The sequence below is a fragment of the Pipra filicauda genome, unplaced genomic scaffold (assembly GCF_003945595.2).
Source record: "Pipra filicauda isolate LSUMZ 115617 unplaced genomic scaffold, ASM394559v2 scaffold270_size1042834_pilon, whole genome shotgun sequence".
NCBI lineage: Eukaryota > Metazoa > Chordata > Aves > Passeriformes > Pipridae > Pipra > Pipra filicauda.
Window position 1 is genome coordinate 434,735 of NW_024104388.1, and position 18,624 is coordinate 453,358.

General features: G+C 34.8%; 1 protein-coding gene across 3 annotated transcripts in view; it reads left to right on the forward strand.

Annotated features, from left to right (window-relative positions):
• DIAPH2 (diaphanous related formin 2) overlaps nucleotides 1-18,624 on the forward strand; it is a 199,569-nt gene that overhangs the window by 92,997 nt on the left and 87,948 nt on the right. For all 3 annotated transcript variants that reach the window (XM_027740737.2, XM_027740739.2, XM_027740740.2), the window contains one exon: nucleotides 5,880-6,004. In XM_027740737.2, coding sequence (XP_027596538.1) covers nucleotides 5,880-6,004 — 125 coding nt within the window. The remainder of the gene's footprint in view (nucleotides 1-5,879; nucleotides 6,005-18,624) is intronic.

Genomic DNA, 18,624 nt, shown 5'->3' on the forward strand with positions numbered 1-18,624 from the left:
TGTTATGCATGATGTTTTGATTGTTAATCAGAAGTACCTGGTGTCAGAAAGCTTTCCCATTTTTTGAAAGAGAAAGATGGCCAGGTGCCCATGCTAGTTAAGCTACTCTCTGTTTTTTCCCTTTGACCCTGAGGTGTTTAAACCTCCACCCCAAAAGCATTTGTAACATTTCAGCTTAGGAACTTAACAATAATTTCTTTTTCCATAGTTGGTTTTCCGCTTTGAAATTTAGACACTGTTGGCCTAATTATGTGCTTTTCAATACTTCTTTACTTCTGCCCTAAGTTTTGTTTACAAACAGATGTTTAGCTCAAAATAGGAGTGTTTGCTTGTTATTAGTAATAGGTTTGGTTTGATCTCACCTGTCTTGACTGTTCCTCTAGTTTCTTCTTTAGAAGTTCTAATTACTAAGTTCAGTGTCCTTCCTGGTGAAAGCATTTCAATATAGAATTCAATACTGTTGAAATTTGTTTAAGTCTGTCACACTAGCATGTAGCAAAAACTTTTTTTCTGATATAGGAAATAATGCTTGTGCTATCTCCAATTTATTTTTTTTTTCTATGCTAATTACTTGAGAAATAACATGCTAAGCTGTACTGCTTTTGAATCTGGAAGCTGTTCAACCATGAAGCTTCAAATATGAGTTGTTTTGCATGATACAGGTATATCACAGTATCTGTCACAGATGTGTGTGTGTGTGTGTGTATACACACACATAAATGTATGTACTTAGACACACGTCAGAGTTACCATGGGCCACTTGTATCACTGAAAAGTACATATATAAATGTATACCTGTGAGATGTATTTACTCCAGTACATGTACATATATCTGCACACACATATAATACATAGGGATGCTCTGAGGTGCACATACACTGAGCTGCTTCCAGTCCTCAATTAGGCTGCAGCAGCACTGCTCACCCAACTCCAACAGAACATTTATTGTCTTAATAAATAGAAACTTACTTAGTATGAATTGAGTAATCAATGATTGTAATTCCTGAAGATTATGTACTTGCTCACCCATTTCCCCTCAAACTGCTTCTCAGTCTTTTGTGAAAGACTACTTCCATCTGCCCTCAGGCAGTAAGAAATAAATAGTCATTAGTATGCTCAGAATGCAGTTATGGTACAAACACTGTCTAGACTTAAAAATCCACGAGTTCATTTGCTTCATACTGACTTGCTTTTGCTTACTGAAGTAATTTATATTGTTGGCTCTCACTTTAGAGTTTTTGCTAACCATGGACATGGCCATCCCAGTTCTGCATCATGATCAGAGACCCTCTAAATTTCTTATGCAAGAGATACTGCACCTAATCAAAACGTATCATTTCAGCTCTTTTTGTGGGGAGGACTCTTAGTCTGATGCAATCTTATTTTAGAAAGGATTAGTCTGTCCTTTGGTACTGTTACTGTATTATTGTAAATACAAAATGCTTAGCTTGACTACAGGGACCAACTAGTGTTCAACATCAACAGGAGATTAACTGCTTGGAGCATTTTTCTAGGACTAAAGCAGACACTCTCTAAGCCTTCCTTAGCGTGCAGACTGTGCAACTGCTTTCTCCAAAATAAGTGGATAGGATTGGTTTTTTTGTAGAGGAGGAATTAATATGGGGAAAATAATAAAGTGAAGGAAATTATTATCACCTTTCTTGTCAAAATAACATTGTGCCATCTCTTCAGTGACTGTGGATTTCTGTTATAAATAAATAATAATATACAAAATAATCTTTTAATCAGTCACAGATTTAATGATGCATGATTAACGGAGTTTCATCCAGTACTTGTGCAGAAAGAATATTGATAGATCTATGTGCCTATATTAGTCTTCCACTGACACGAAAAATAATCTGGACAATATATTAATACACATCACTTGATCTTCACCTTATTCCTATTAGTTCTGTATGTTATAGTGATTCTGTGTGACAAGGAGTGAAGCTGAAATACACATGTGTAACTTCTGGTATTGGATTTCTTTCTCTGTCTCATAAATCCTTTTTTCAGAGTGGTTTGAGATGCTGTATTTCTTTCCACCTTAGAGCTGCAGGTGCTCTCTGCAAGTCAGCTTTTTCACAGGGCTCAGCTAGGGGCCAGTTTGACAGAGTTTGGTACAGACTGAGAAATCTTGCTGCCTTTTTTAACTCCCTTTGCCTCTGAGGATGGACCATATGTAGATTTGGGGGGCTATGTAGTTTTTTTTGGACACGTGGTGTGGGGAGAACACTGCATTTCCTCCAGACTGTTTCCCCTACCTCCTGCACACATTCTCAGAGACATATTAAGTGTTACATCCTTGCCTGTTTCTTTTGGTATGTTTATGAACCTGTTGCATAGGAATCCAAATAATCCTTTTCTAAACTCACTTATATCGTCCTTCTCCACTATTCCCTGTGTCAGCAAATTTGTCTGTCTTTTGACTTCTCAAACTTTACCATTTCTTACATGCTGACCTTTTCACTGTGGGTGGGGGTCTTCATTTACCTGCAAAATTGTGAGGGTGATGAGGTGGGTTGTTCACAGCTATTTATTTCTTGTACTTTTAAAATGTGTCTAATATTTTATCTTCTAAAACAAGGAAATAAATGTCCAGGCATCCTCTAGGCTGCTTTCTTTTCTTTGGGTGTGCTTATCCCAGAGTGTCTGGGGGTTATGGACAGGTTTTTTTCTGGTTGTTGCTGCTGGGTTGGGTTTTTTCATTCTTTTTCCTCATCTTCTGTATTCACCTCATTGTTCCTACCTTGAAATCAGATATTTGTGTATTGGATTTAGTTAGTTGCTCTCTTCTGGTGCAGCATTAAATGAAATAATATTGGATTGGCTGCTAGAGAGAGGCTTTCCCAGTAATAGTCCTTGCACAGTATTTGCGTGCCACTGAAGACCAAATGCTACCTTTCATGTAGATTTTTTAGACTAGTTCTACTAAGATGCCTAATTTTCATGTGGAATGATGGGCAAATTGAAGTTGAACAAGCCTTTTTCTTGTGAGACCCAGCTTACAGTGGGACAGGCTGTTTAGTATGTACATTTTGAAATTATTTTAGAAGAATGGCTTTTGCTGCAAGTAGAATTTATGCTTTCATAAATTTAAAACCTTGCAAGAGTTTTAAGAAATTTACATGATTTTCTCTGAAAGTAAAAGGAATTCATGTTGCCTCCTCTACACATTACTGAAGTAGTAAATCTCTAATAAAAGGGTTTATGGGAGGAAATGCAGATATTTTATTATAGTCTATATATATGTTTCCTGTTCTGTCGTCTTGTTAAGTTTGTCTTGCAGAACAACAACTCCATAAATTGCTTGAACAGAAACTTGTACATTTGCCCGGGCTAGACAAAAAAAAAGTGAACAAAATTGCATATTCTACATCTTTTTTGACAATTGATTGTGAATATAGAAGTTACTTATGGGAAGCTATAGGATGCAGCCCTCTTGCTTGGGTAGAATTCCCTTCTACTTTCCAAGTCAGTATGCACCTAATCTAATGTTTTCTGAACTTAATTTTATAGAACAGAGTTACTGAAAACTCTTCCCATCCATGTTAATCACAAAGGTTAAGACTTCTCATTTGTCATTGTGTGCTGAATTTCACTGCACTTTTAAATTTCAGACAAAACATAACTTCTACTCTATTTTCAAATTGCTGAAAGCAGTTAAACTTCATGTTATGTTGCCTATTTTCTTACCAGCTGCGGTTCTTTTTACGAACAAAATGACCATTTGCATTCTCCTCGTTTACTTTGCACTTCTAGCATTTCCTTCAGTGTTGTTTGTGTCCCCATCCAACTTCATAGAAATATTACAGTAATTCAAGTTCTTAATTTCAAGCAAAAGTGTGTTCTCCTTTCTGACCATAATATCAAATGATTAAACTAATGCAACCATAACCTAAAATATTTGGTAATGTTTATTATTCAGACTGTTTTAGTGGTTGATTTCCAGGTTAACTCTTGAATGTGAAGTTAATAACTGCAAGGATACTGTGGTCAGTATAGATTGCACCCCTCCCTCCCTGGTTGAATTAAGCTTAAAAACTGTTTCACTAAAATTTCAAGATTACAAGATTAATAGTCCCTTTGGTACCCAGTATAAAACCGATAAAATTGAAAATAAAATTGAGATAATGGCTGTGATAAAGGCAGCTGTATTGGTGCCTTATGGATTTGAATGTGCTCATGAAATCGATGTTATGGCTGATGCGAGTCGTTACTTTCAAAGAATAGAGAATTGATTTTGTTCTGGGAACAGCTTCCTTATTTGCCAGATTTTTATTTCTTATATACTGTTTTTCAAGCCATCTTGACTCAAATTCGTCCTCCTGCTTAATCTCACACAGTCACAGCACAATTAGTTGGTTTGTTGTTTTTTTTTTAAACTACAAGAAAGCAGAAAAATCAACAGTTCTTTAGAAAACACTTGGTGGAACTTCTGGACAAATCACTTGCCATAAAAAGATAGTAAAAAGCAGAAAGCCCTTAAAAAATGAAGTTATGTGCTGATCTTGGCTGCACTAAGAATGCCTGGGTTAGCTGGCTGCAGCCCTTCAGCTTTGGCTCTGGAGGGCAGGTGCCTGCAGTCGATCGAAGCATTGACTGGGCCATTACTGAGGAGCAGGGAACGTGCTGGATGTTCTCACCTCTGGTGCCACACATCAAAAGTTGTTTGTGACACTGTCTTTGCAAGAATTGACCTGATTATATGAGCTGTCACTAAAGATTGAGTAGTTTGTGGAGTATAAATTCTCTCTGAAGCAAAGGGTACTTGAAGCATTCGATTTAGAGGAAGGAGGTGAAATGGTGCAAGTGTTACAGTGCTCTTGGGGAAAGGGCTGTTGGGATTGTCTGCTTGTGCTGGAAAGCATGGATTTGTAAACTGTGCAGGAGAAAACAAGGGAAGACAGACTTTGGTTTTGAAACGTGTCTTTTAATTAAGAGGAAGCATTTGTCAAATTGCTCTTTATGATAAAACTGAGAATAAGTGAACCTCATGGATTATGGCTCAAAACTTAATATTAGGCATTCAATTAATTTTAATATTACAATTTAATTGTAACTAAATTACACCAGGAGCTTCTCTGCAGAGACTCTGTCACTTTTGCTCCTGTTCTGGAATTTCTTTGTACGTGGTATTGCTTTACCTTCAACATTGTGTTGTCGTGATTTCTCAGATGCTGTCTCAATTAGTGGTTGTTTATTACAAATCACAGAACTAATGGCTTACATTAGAACAGCTTGTCACATAGTAAGCAGGGTTTCTTTAGAGTAGCCTCTTTTTTTTTTTTTTTTTTTTTTTTTGTGCTGCACTCTGAGTCCTTCTGTTTGATTATCAGGAGCTTTTATTATTGAGACATACCTTTGCTTATTAACACAGGGTTTCACAACTCTGGGTTCTAGAAATCAGTTTAATTTCAATGTAAGAAAAATAATAATTTTTTTTCCGTGTCTGTTCCTTAAATCATTCCTGTAACAGAAATACGTATTAATAATAATGTAACCAAGTACATGCATTAATAAGGTAAAATCTCTTTGAACTCTAGTTAGTTTTTAATCTTTGAATTAGATTTAAAAGAATGAAATATTAGAATTTTTTACCATGCACTCAAATAGAAATTGAATAATTAGAACTAATGGTAGAATTAAATGGTGACATTTTAACGTTAAATATGATGATCTGGTATATTACAGTAGATATTTTCACTTAATTTTTATGAAGGGTAGGATTTTTATGAGCAATAATTCAGAAAAATATGGGTCTACTTAATGGAATAATTCTCTTTAAGACTATTTATACTGACATTGGTTTTTTCCCCTTCTGATACCCTTTCTGGAATCTGGAAACTTTTTACTCATTGTCCTTTTTTTTTTCTTAGTTTCAGCCCAGACTCTGAAGAGCAACCTTGATTCCATGAACCAGCAGATCCAGCGCCTAGAAAATGATATTCAGAATTTCCCGAAGACGCAAGATGAACACGATAAGTTTGTAGAGAAGATGAGCATATCCTTTTTGCACATCCTCATTGGTGAACTGAACATTCTGATCATCTGGTTGAGTATTTACAGCACTTGAAAACATGTTTTAAGTGTCTTCTTTCGTACCTTTATTCTAGAGCAGAGAAAAAAAGCATCAGAGAACATGCTGAATGTAAGAAAAGTGAGAAAGAAAGTGAAAGAACTGAGTAGAACTTAAAGCATCTATAATCACACTTCCAAGGGGGAAACCAGAGAGCTTTCTGGAAGAAAGTGGTTATAGTGACCAGTCACAGAGATAGTAATATGGAGTTGTTTTTTTTTTTTTTGCCTTAAGGAATCGTTTTAATAATATTTATTTAATCACTTTTAGAAAAATATCAGCAGTAAAGTTGATATTTTTATTATTTTAGCTTCACATGTGTTTTTGGAAGGGCAGGGTATGTATATAATTTTGTTAATGGTTCTAATGTCATTTTTAACAGATAATTTTAGAGAAATATTTACATTTTTTGCACTCAAAAGTGTTTTGTCCTTTTTAAAATCTGTGGGAGTATACAATATGCTGTTGGTCTAACTTGCTTTCTCTCCAAAATTTTCCTATAACCAGCTTTAGTTTTGCTCCAAAGTATAAAGAAACAAGTAAAGTGTACTATTGCTACAAGAAGCTCACAAAACTGCAACAAAGACTAGACAGAAGCCCTTTTTTTCTTAGAAGAAAAATTCATAGATATTTTTTTTTTGCACAAAGCACCTTTCTGTGTACGTATATGGAAGCATTTGAAACGTGGTCAAGTCCAAGGCATTTTGTGCATTTATAAAAGCTCAGATAGTTCTTTTGACATCTCTTCTTTCTTACTGCAACCAGACAGAATCTTGGTTTTGTGGGTTTTTCAAAGGAGGTTAAAAAAAAGGAGCCATTTGCAACTGCTCATCATGTTTAGCAGGTGGATGTATCGAAGAGCTTCTCCCAACTACTGTGTATTTGAAAAGTCAGTTTTAGCAGGATTTACCATCTGAATGGATTCAGTGACAGAATTTCACTAGAAGTTATTTAATATCTTCTCTGTATGGATTTATTTTAAGTTTCTGACAAGACTGCAGCAAAGTAGCTTAAGGGAGACAACTCCTGACTAAGTGGAAAATTGTTTCTTATTCCTTACATATTCTCTTCCACCTTGTCTTACTTGCAAGGTTAAGAGACTTGCTACTAGTAATCACAGTTATCAGCTCTGCTATTAGAAAAAAAAGCTCATTTCCCTGAGATACATTCACATCAGAACAACTTATAATGTTGCCTCGTAATTGTCCTTTGCCTTGTCACCCCGTGTGTGGGCTGAACTCTGTCACCTCAGCCCCACTTCTGTTCAGAAATTAAATCAACATTCTGAAATGCACCTTCACAGTTGTATTTTCTTGTTAAGCTTGATGGCTCTGGTTTACAGGCTATAGAAATGATTTTTCTGTTGTGTTGAGTAAATGTTTTACCATTTGTTGTTTTGCTACCTGTGTATTTATTTATAAAAACAATGGGCATCACTCTTATAGTTTAGTGAAGACAAAGAGTCAAAGAGGTAATATTTAACTTTTTCCCTTTTTGCAGTTTATCACCTGAATTTCTTATAGAAGAAAGATTGTCTGATGATGCAAAAGAGTTTAAAAAAAATTAATGTACTAATGCTTCTTTGTATTGGCAAAAATAGGAGGGTCCTATGAAATTTCTAAAAATTATTGTTGCAAGTCTCCTGGGCAGCTTAACTTCACTGCATGTACCTTGATGTCACAGGTAGATTACCAACACTAGGTAATTAAAATAGGCACCTGGAACTGTGAGTGCCTGACAGCTTTTATCAAACTAGTGAATTTGGTGGCTTGACAAAAGAGATAAGCCTGTAAGAAATGAACTGATTCTACCTGAGGATTTATGTTTGCATAATTAATAGATGACCTGATAAGTGGTGGGTTTCTTTTTTAGAAAGTCATCTCTCTTTATATCGAATGTTCAAATTTGTTTCTGCTTATCATCGAGTATTTTAAAGTTTTCTACACTCCTGTATTTTTTATTAGGTTGAAGAATAGTTCTTAAGGGTGAAAAAATACACCCTGGTCTTCAGTATGTGTTTGTTTTGTTTCATCAGCTGGTTAAAGATTTGTTGGTGATGGCACATACTGAGATTAGAAGGTTAAAGACTTTCAGGCTGAGCATCTCTCCTGGTGCTTGAGTGTTTCAGGGTTACAGCTCTGCTGTAACATGAAGTAGAATGTAGTATGGTTAAGCAAAAAAAAAGAAAGGGGAGATTAAAATACTCTGTGATTTTCTTGCTATATTGAATAACTTATGTGTGATTCCTGAGACAACTTTTTTATGATCTAATCCATGGCTGGAACTGTACTTTACTTGAAGAACAGTTTGTAAATAATTCAACTTTAAATGTGAGAGGTTTCTTTTATAATTAGCCCTGCTCATGCAGCACTGGGGAGTCTGATTCAACAGTTTAGAAAAGTAATTACAGACTAAGCCAGGTCTGACTTTCACTTCTTATTTCAATTCAGTGTTTGTGCCTCTAATTGAAGATTTTTTTTTTTTAAACTGCAGAACTCTGAATTTTAGCTTTACTTGCTGTAGGTGTATACACTGTTTTCTTTTTAGTGATGTAAGTGTCTAGTTGGAGATTGAGACAGATATTCAGATTAATGGAGTTTAAATGTAAATGTTATTAAGAAAGATTAAAGACAACAGAATGAAAAGCAATTTCAGATGGAATAAATGGGTAGTTGTACAGAGTTAACTTTTTAATTAATCTTGACATAGAACTATAAATACATAAATAATAAATACCACTTCTTTCTTCCTTCCAATGTACACACACTCAATGACAAAAGTTTATTCCTCTAGAAAACAGACAGGAGCTCTGAACATTGTTCCAAGGAGAAGGGAAAAGAGGCAGATCCAGCAGGCAGGAAGGCATGTGTTTGATCATTGGGGTCATGCTTTTTGTTATCCTGCTGCCTAGAGAGCATGATTTTGACTGTATTGCTTTTGTATCATTATATATTTTATAAACAATCTTACATTAATTTATTTATATAATGTGTCCTAGATCTACTAGTTTATCTTTAAAGGAAGAGTTTATGTGGCTTTTCTGGTTTTCAGCTGTATCATTTACCCTATTAAGAGACACTAACATGCCTAATCTTATTAAAATCTTTTTGCCTACCAGAGCAATAAATGCTGCCATTTCTAACATTTCTTCTAACTGATTGCATACATGTGAAGAATTAAAAGCTTATTTTTAAAGAATTTCAAAATTAAAGGAATGATGAATGAAAGAGCAAAAATTGATGCAGATAAAAAAATTCAAAGCACTGTGCATTCATCTTATCACTAAATGGAACAGCAGCAATTTATGAACTAATTTTAATTTTCTGTAAGGAACACCATTCATTAAAACAGAATCCTTTTTATGAAATAAAAAAAGCTGCCTTCCTGAAAGGCATGTATTCTCACTTGATATGTATTTATGCTCACAGTTCCATCTAATAGTGATTACTGCTTCACAACTGAATGTGAGGGAGTTTATTTCCTTACTTGATGTACTTCAATTGTACAGAAATGATCTGGGGAGAATTCTGCTTTGCGTGGGGGGGACTTTTATGCAGTCAGAATCTTAGATATTTAATGTGCATTAAACATCAACTGATGATTCTCTTGTAGGAGCTGCACTGCAGCATCTCTTAGAGCAGGCCACTGGGGAAGGAACAAATGTACTCCAGACCAGGATCTCAGCATCTGGAAATGGCTGGGAACCTTTTTCCCCCTTTCCGAGTGATTGAGCAGCAGGACATCAATTACACACTGACATGGAGTGCTGAAAGGATGTTAATGGCATTAACACTCTTGTCATCTCTTAACACTTGGGATTTCCTCCTGGCTTGTTATGGAAAAATAATTCACTTAAAGTGTTTCGAGATGTCATTTTTAGGAAAGCCTGGTTTTGTTTTTCAGACAGCTTGACATGTGCTGGTGTCTTAATTTCTACGTGAAAATGTACATTAATATCTGAATTTGTTCATAAATAGGGACTTCTCACAAATAACCCCAGAAGGGAGAAACTTCCAGGAGCTTTTGTATATGTCCCTACATCTGAAGAACTGTCTTTTGTCTGAATGTATTTGAATGTGTTTTTAAATATAGAGGCATTTCTCAGTACTTTGGGAACTGGAAAGAGAACCATTCAATGGTTTTTCAAATTCTAGGTCATGTATAATCTTTAAAACAATTTTATACATGTACCTTTTATTACAATATTTATATAAAGTTTTATGTTCTTGCTATCTACAAAAATGACGTTTGTAAACACTTTCATTTGCAAGTGCAGCTCTTGACTAAAGTAGGTATTTTGGGGAAATAATGGTTATTTATCCAGATAAAATACTTTTCCTAAATAGTGTGTAGAGATAGAAATCTACCTTACTGCTTCTAGATGGAGCATGGCTTTTATTTTTTATATTTTAAGTTGCAGTTACATTATACAAATCATTAGCCTTAGTGTTGAGCATTTCTTTCAAGTTAATCTTTCTGCTTACACTTCAAAACAAACTCTAAGGAGCAGTGAGCAGAAAGCCTAAGGTGTGTACCAGGGAAAGGCTTGGTTTAGATCACTGAGTGTATACAGGGAAAGGAAATAAAATTAACACTTCATTAAATGCTTAGCCAAGGAATTTTTTTTGTTCTTTTCAACCATTAATTATTAGTCTTTCTTGCTAATGTAGAGAAAACAGAACAAAATCCACTAAATTCATATTATTGATACTCTTTGTAAAGGAAGAAAGGTCAGAAACAATGAAACTTTAAACCCTTTTTTTTATTCCAGTGAGGAAAACTAGACTACTTTAAGCTTCACTCAACTCTTCTGAATTTTAATTTACTCAATTCTTAAGAAGATCAGCTGAGGTCATCATATGGTCTGTTTTGTTACCATCCATGAAATAATGATGAACTTGTTGAAACTTTCGGATTTGCAAATATCAATAAATTGCAATGAACATCCAGCAGTAGGAGGAGACTTTTATGGATTATTTAAGATTTTGTAATTTTTGTAGTTTGTATTTAAGTATGAGAAATTATTTCTTCAAAAATAAACTTATGATAAATTTAACTTTTTAATAGCAGCATACAAGAAAAATTCTATTTTTTGCTAAAGTAGTAAGTGGAAAAAAAAGACTTTGCACTGCCTACTGAAGGTACAGCACAAAGAAGTAACCGTTTATTTACTGTTGAATCTTTAGTTTAAGGAATTTTATGTTTAAATGGAAAGTGCTTTAAGCAGTAATTACAAGTCCTATAATGCTGTACATTTTATGCTTTACTATTAATTTTAGTATATAAATTGTTCATGTTTCAAGGAACTTTTTGAAGTAGAACATGTATTTAAATATCAGGAATACCATTTTTTCCCCCTACTACAGACTTGTGTCAATTTGAACTTATTGGTAATGAGACCATAAAATGCTCTTAAGAACTTCCAACTTGTACTATCTGTTCTAGAGGGTTTTTTATGCAAATTGATCAACATGAGTAAAGAAAAAATATCATACGGTTGGTGTATATTTAATTTTGCATCTAGGACTCTCTGTTCTAAGTTTTTGTGTCTCTAAGACAGCTAAATTTGTGATTTGAGTATTAGATTTGAGATTTCAGTGATTTGCTTGGCTGTTTGACAGCCAGCATGTCTGCATGCCCCAGATTTGCATTATTTTGTGTTGCCCCAAATGCGAGAAAAGAATCACTAAAATGCACTTTTGAAAAGGAAATTGTCAGTGTATCATTTTCTGAGAGGTTACATTTAAAAACCTTTTATCTCTGAACACTCGCCTCATATTTAAATGGGTTTGCTAAAGCAACCAAGACACACTTGATTAAACTGATCGTGCTTGTAATTCTCAGAAGTACATCTGAGGGGCTGACGTGTTTCATCAGCATTGGCAGAAAATCCCACTTCTGAAAGCACTGTGATAGAAGATAGGAAGAATTAGTTTGTACATATAATCTGCTTTACTTTCCCAAACTAGAGGCTTTTTTAGAAAATTCAGGGCATTGGTGAATAAACAGTGTTTTTTCTTCTTCCATTTTTGCATTGCTAATTGTTTAAGCTCATGGCATCTCAGCATTTTGAATCCTATTGAACAACTGACTGTGCCAAGTTCAAAATCAGATTACAAGCAATTTGGGCTATATTTAGTTTTGTATATTCAATTGGCATTATTAAGCTATGGGGAAAAAAACCTCCACTATTTGATGTTGTTGAGCTCAAATGTACTAAAGTTGTTTACTTAGTCTTTAGAGAGTATGTCTTCCCAGCATATGAAATGATCTGCTTGTGCAGAGTTACCATTTTGTAGGTACCAGTTTAAAAATAAGATAATCAGCAGATCAGAAATATGGCCAGGATCTATTGCAATTAGAAGGCACAACATCAGAAACATGTTTTGAAGATGTGTGTGCTGAGCAGCACAGCAGCACTCACACACAGCCCCAGAAGCTGTAATCTGTTTGTTTATTTATTTGTTTTTAGGAGATCCTGTTGTTTGCTGACAGCCATGATATAACTTGCTATTCAATTTGATTTCCAATAAAAAATGTCACAATGGCCTTGTGGCATTTACTAATCCTTTTGCTTACCTAATTTTTCACCCTGGAATAATAATTTAAAAAATCCTCCCACTAAAGTTGCTTTGAAATATTTGCATGACTGATGTCACATTTTGTGTGACTGGATATTTGTCATGAGGGTTAATGGACATAATTGAATTAATGTAAGGTTAAAAGTACCGTTTCTGCTGCCTGTAAATATTGTAGACCTGCAGTGCATTATCCAGTTGTGTTTTCTGTGATGTGCAGCAGGTGAATGCTGTGTATCTTTGGACAAAGTTAACTTATAAAATTCTATTGCTGAAAAAAGGCAAAATATTTTACTGTCTTAATAGAATGAATCTCCTTTTCTAGTCATGACTGTTGCCTATGGTTTGTTATTTAATACAGTAAATGGCAATGGTCTTTCTAAATTTCTAAATGTCTTCTTTCTAAATTAGTGAGGATAAAAATCAATCAGTTTGTCATGATCCTGTTACAAACCTAATTTCAGAATTGCTTTGCAGGTTTTTACACTGGCCATTTAAAGGGAGACTATTTTCCTTTCTTCATTCCTGTGCTTTGAGCATCCATGGTTAATAAGCTGCAACCCTTGTAGAGTTAGATATTTCCCAATTAAGATGAGTTTAACCTTGTGGAAAAACAACTTTGATATCTTCCTGCTTGGTCAAGTCCAGTTTTTCTACTGAGACACAGTATAAAATGAAATACATTTTCCTTAAACTGTCTCTTTGACAGAAGAGGATTGAGGAATGAAAGCTTGAGCGTAGTTTTAGCCTTAATTTTTATCCCCTCTACTTTGTTCCTTCTGAGTAAATACTAAGAAATATGTGAGAAATAGAGATGGAGGAGACTGTCAGTCTGTCTTCCATGTTAAATCTGTAAATTTTAAAAGCCAGTGTGGAATTACAAGGGCTTTTGTAGGGTGTGTGGAGTAGCAAGTTTATCTTGAACCAGAGAACACACTATCATTTGCAAATCTCAAGCCATCTCTTCTGTTTTACTGTCTCTCGTTCTCAGCTTTAATGAGGCATACTGAAGATTTCTGGAATAAATGTGGGTGATTTTTCTGTGTGTGTGGTTTTTTTAATCACCCAAAGTATGAAATTTTCCTCAAGGTGTACTGAAATTCTATATTTTCCTCTGTGGTACACTATGCATCAAAAGAATTGTTAGTCTGTTTTTATTACGAACCATCAAGTAACAGAGATGCTGTTCAGATATTTCATGTTAATTGTTTAATTTGATGCAGTCTGTGTGTTGCTCAGTGAAATGGAATTTGGAAAACTTAAAACTGGTCAGGTCTAATCTGGCAAGGTTCCAGATGTTTATTTTTATCCTAATATGAGTTTTTTACAGTACTTTGCTGTACTTTTGCTTAGTACCTGGCTTTATTCCCTTTTTATATTATTCTGTTTTAATATCTTTATATTCATTGTTGGGAAAGGAATTCTACAAAGACCTGCATAATTGATCAGGAGATATTCCATTCTTTTATGAGCAAAACATGTTATAAGACAACAGAGAGATATTAGTAAATCATTGTTTCAGCGCTTGACCAGTTATGTGAAAACTGTTGATTTGCTTTGAGACAAGATCAGCCTCAGACTACAGGCCTTAAGTGCATAAAAACACAGGATGATGAGAAATAACAATATGTTTAGTAGAATAAGGAATTGCTGAGGTTCTTCAGGGACTGGTGGGAAGTCCATTTTCGTATACTTGCTTCAGAGAGAGTGTGTAACAAAAGGCAAACAGAGTATCAGTTAAATTATCAGATAAAAAAAGTAAATACTGCAGATACAAGGGAGGGAAGCACTGAAGGGTGTTGGATCAGGAATCAGGACCTAATAGTGTGAGAATAACTTTGGAGAGGTGTGAAATGCTATAATGGAGAAAAACAGTAAGGAGCATGTGCATTTGTGATGGTGTAGTTTGTTGGCAAGATAAATTGTGCACTATCTTCTCTTTTTTACGAGGTAAAAACCCGAGAAGCAAACACAGTTGGAAGTGCAGTATAGACAATATGTTCCTCATAAAGGAAAATTAATTAATTTGAATTTTGCTAAGGGTGTGTTCTTTATTTTGTTGTGTAGAGATGGCTTTGTAAGTGTCTTGATTTCAGGGGGTTTGTTATGTTTGTACAGATACCATACCAAAGAAATCAGGCAAGTTTGCAAATTGTTTTACACAGAATTGAAAGTAGGACTGGCAGGTTGAGGGGGGTCTCACAGAAATATATGTGACTGGGCCTGGCGGGGAGGAAAAGTTAAAGCAGAAGTACATAAAGACAAAGAAATATGAAAGAAAAGTGCCAGTAACTCATCTTCATGAAAAATTGTATGATTTTTCATAGAAATATTGAATCTGTGAACTAAATTAAAACTCTGTCCTTATATACCCTCAGTTATGTCTAATAGAAGTTTTTTTAAAAGAACTTTCCCAGATGGTGATCTTACCCAGTTCATCTGGATTTTCAGGGTCAGCTGGCACTCATTTTTTGTTACCTTAATGTTGCTTTTTAAAGGGCTCTTTTCTTCCCTTCTTATTTTCCCCTCAATTCAGATGTATACAGAAAGAATTGTAAATGTGTCTTCTTGCCAAATTCAACACACGGTGCTTTTTTAAAGAGCTTTCCGCTTCCTTTATTATCATACATTATTTCTTTTCTTTATTTTTTTCCTGTTTGATTTATCTTTCTTAAAGCAAACTGAAAATGCTTGCTGTGTTCCAGGTGACAACTGTAGGATTATATAGGTATAATCTTTACTTGGATTGAATTTGAAAAGCACCTAATAATGTGTCATGTTTTAGTGCATAATGTTCATTTCTCTTGGAACTATCTGATGTCAGTAAAAAAAAAAAATTACAAATACCTTTGGAAAATGATCCTTTGAATTTTTACTGGTCTGGACTAAGGTACAGTTTTCTTGAAGTGAGTAGTTTAAAATGCAAGAACTATGGAGCATTATAAATGAAAAATGTGTTATACAAAGCAGATTATCAATTTTCTTTGACAGTTTATTTCTACCTTCAGGTTTGCATTCCTTTTAAGAAGGAAAGGCCTGATGTGAAGGGACAGAAGATTATACTGATTTCTTTTGTATTGGGTCATACTATGAGTCCTGTGAACAGGAGTGTACAGATAATCTGTACATTCCACTATAGTAGAAATAAAGCAAGAAATTGGTAAATGTCACAAATGGGGAGATAGTGATATGCAGCAATAACTGTGTGGCAATCAAGAACTTCAAATAGCTTCTAATTTTTATTTATTGAAAAACATATATTCTGTAAATTGTGTAGTATGAACTTTTGTACACTTAACTGCAAAAGTTTGGTTAGAAATTGGTGTTGGATTTTTCGTTTAATCCCTAAGACTATGTGGATGTGCCACATGAGGGAGCTCCATTCTATTTTGCACCTGGAAGATTGCACCTAAAATTGGGCTTCAAAGCTGATGCTGAGTAAGATTGAGAAAGGATCATACACAAGAAAGGAGGAGAGTATAAAAAGAGTATACGTTGGCTAGCTAATGAGAGGGAACTTTTTGTCAGTTATCTGCACAGGCACAAGAAAAATTATATAGAAGAAAAAAGCCTGCTCATTTACAAGATTCTAAAGAATAAAATTCCATGAACAGAATTCTATACATCTAATGGAAATCTAACAGCTCCCTGATTGTGAATAATTGCCTGAGGGAAACTGTACCTTCATCCTTGAATTTATATTAAACCAACTTGTCTAGATCACTGAAAGATATTTTTGTAAGGAATTGTGCACTATTAGGGTGATAATCCATTAGAGATCCATTCTCTAATTTGTTGTGTGCTTATTTAAAATCAGAAATTGAAGGGAGAGTGCATTTTGTAAATCCCTGGAGCTGCAGCTTTAGATATCAAAATCAAACTGTCGTGAGATGCTGCTTTAGCAAAAATGTTGTTGCTGTTCACAGAACTGCTTTTTGCCCTCCACACTTCTCCACTCCTCCAAAAAAAATATTTTTTAAAAACCTCAAGTTTTTTGGAGGGGAAAAATGTCACCGAGAAATAAGTGGTGCCTGTGAATAAAGGAGACTTTGATTTCAGATCCTGGCTGCCTTGTGATCATTCTCTTTGCTTTTCTCTCTGACCAGAACAGTTGTTTAAGAAAGAGTGTCTGTTGTCCGAGATAGCTTTGCCCCAAACAACTGGGAGTAAAACACAGAAAAGTCAGGAAAGTGAAGTAATCCCTCAAAATTCTAATTGTGTGCATCAGTGGTGAGCTTCTAGCAAATAATTGCCCAATAACTTACTAATACCAAAAATATGGAACTATTTCTGAAGAGAAAAGAGGAGGGAAAGGACATGCACCATTTTACTCAAATCATTTATGATGTGGGGTTTTACGTAGGTAACTGGTATTCAAAATACTGCTTAGGTGCAAGGTAGTCTCTCATTTTTAGTGTAGTCTTTCATTTTCTCCTCTACTTGAATTTGTGTTTGTTGTGTTTGTGCTAAACAAATCTCAATTTGAATAAATTTAGTCTGTGCTTTTGTCTCAGGTGACACAGAATAATTCCCTTTCCTCCTTGATTCGGGCTCTTGAAAAATTATACAATCAGAAGTTTTTCAGATTTCTCAAAACAAGAAATTGAGGATTCTGACATTGCAGCATTAAAGAAATATGGGGAGGCGTTTCTCTTTTCCTTCCCCATACTTCACCAACAAAACTTTATCTAGATGAGGTACCCATCAATCTCCTGATTGAAGCTTGTTAAAACTGGAGGCACCTGACAGCTCAAACATCCCTCGCTTAATTAAATCCACATAAAGTGAGGGAAGACTGCATGATCAAAGAGAAAGGCAATGTGGTTGCAGTTTCTATGAAAGATTTAGGGCACCAAAAACTGTAATTCTTGTTTCAGGCGTCTGATTGTGTGATCCAAAGCTAATATAATATTTCTGGGAGTGGCTCCCTTACCAGGCTTTTGCTGAAATACGTATCAACAACTACTTTTTTTTATTGTTGTTAGAACGTGTTTGTCAATGTTTTGTGTTATTTGAAACAGTCACAATTAATTTGAATATGATATGCAAAACAAATTTTACAGCATCATTTTGTTTGTAATTGCTGCATTTTTGTTGTTTTCTTTCTTGTTTTTATTCATCTAGAGATTCTTATCTAGTTGTTCTCTAGGGAAGAGATGCTCTAAATCCATTATTCTTGCAATGTTTTCTGTTTGATATGTGCTTGACTATCATGTGTTTGTTGTTGCTTTCTAATTAATACACAAATAGGAATTGTTTGTCACCGCAAAAAATTAGAGATTTGTTTTTCAAAAAGCTACAGTACTACTCTTCATACTGTTTCAAATTATTTGAAAATCAAAATATCATAAATGAGAATTGAGTTAAGCACTAGATGATTTCTGTTGTAAAAGGTGCTGGAAAAGCACCTACAGGAAGTACTCAGGGAGTGACTCCTTTGCAGTCTTCTTAGTATGGGATTCCAGCCAGAAATGTGCTCCATGACTTTGAAGGATCTGAGCAAAGATCTATGAATTTTGTACAAGTGTAGGAAGATGACCTGTAAAGCGTTCACAGGCTGGAACAATAAACTGGAGAACTATTGATATTCTTTTGTAATTTTATAAGATTCTTTGCCTTTCTTCTGTCCTGTCATCTCACATCCATTGTTGTAGTACTTCCATAGGTTACCTGCTCTGCAGGTCATGGGGATGTTGAAGTACCTGCTGCAGGTCCAAGACTGGGAGGGTGAGATAATGAAATAGGTAACCAATACAGGCTGGGTGTGAAATTATCTCTACACCTGTATCTATTTCATTCTTCTTCTGGTATAATCTTATTCCTCATTTTTAACAGCTCTCACAGCATCCATTCAGAACAAATGAAGCTAAATTATTGACCTCTTTTTATCCTGAATGGAATTTTGATGTTCTCCTAAAAGGATGTTTTTCAACTGTCAGGAAACTCAGTTCCTCTCAACATGTTTTT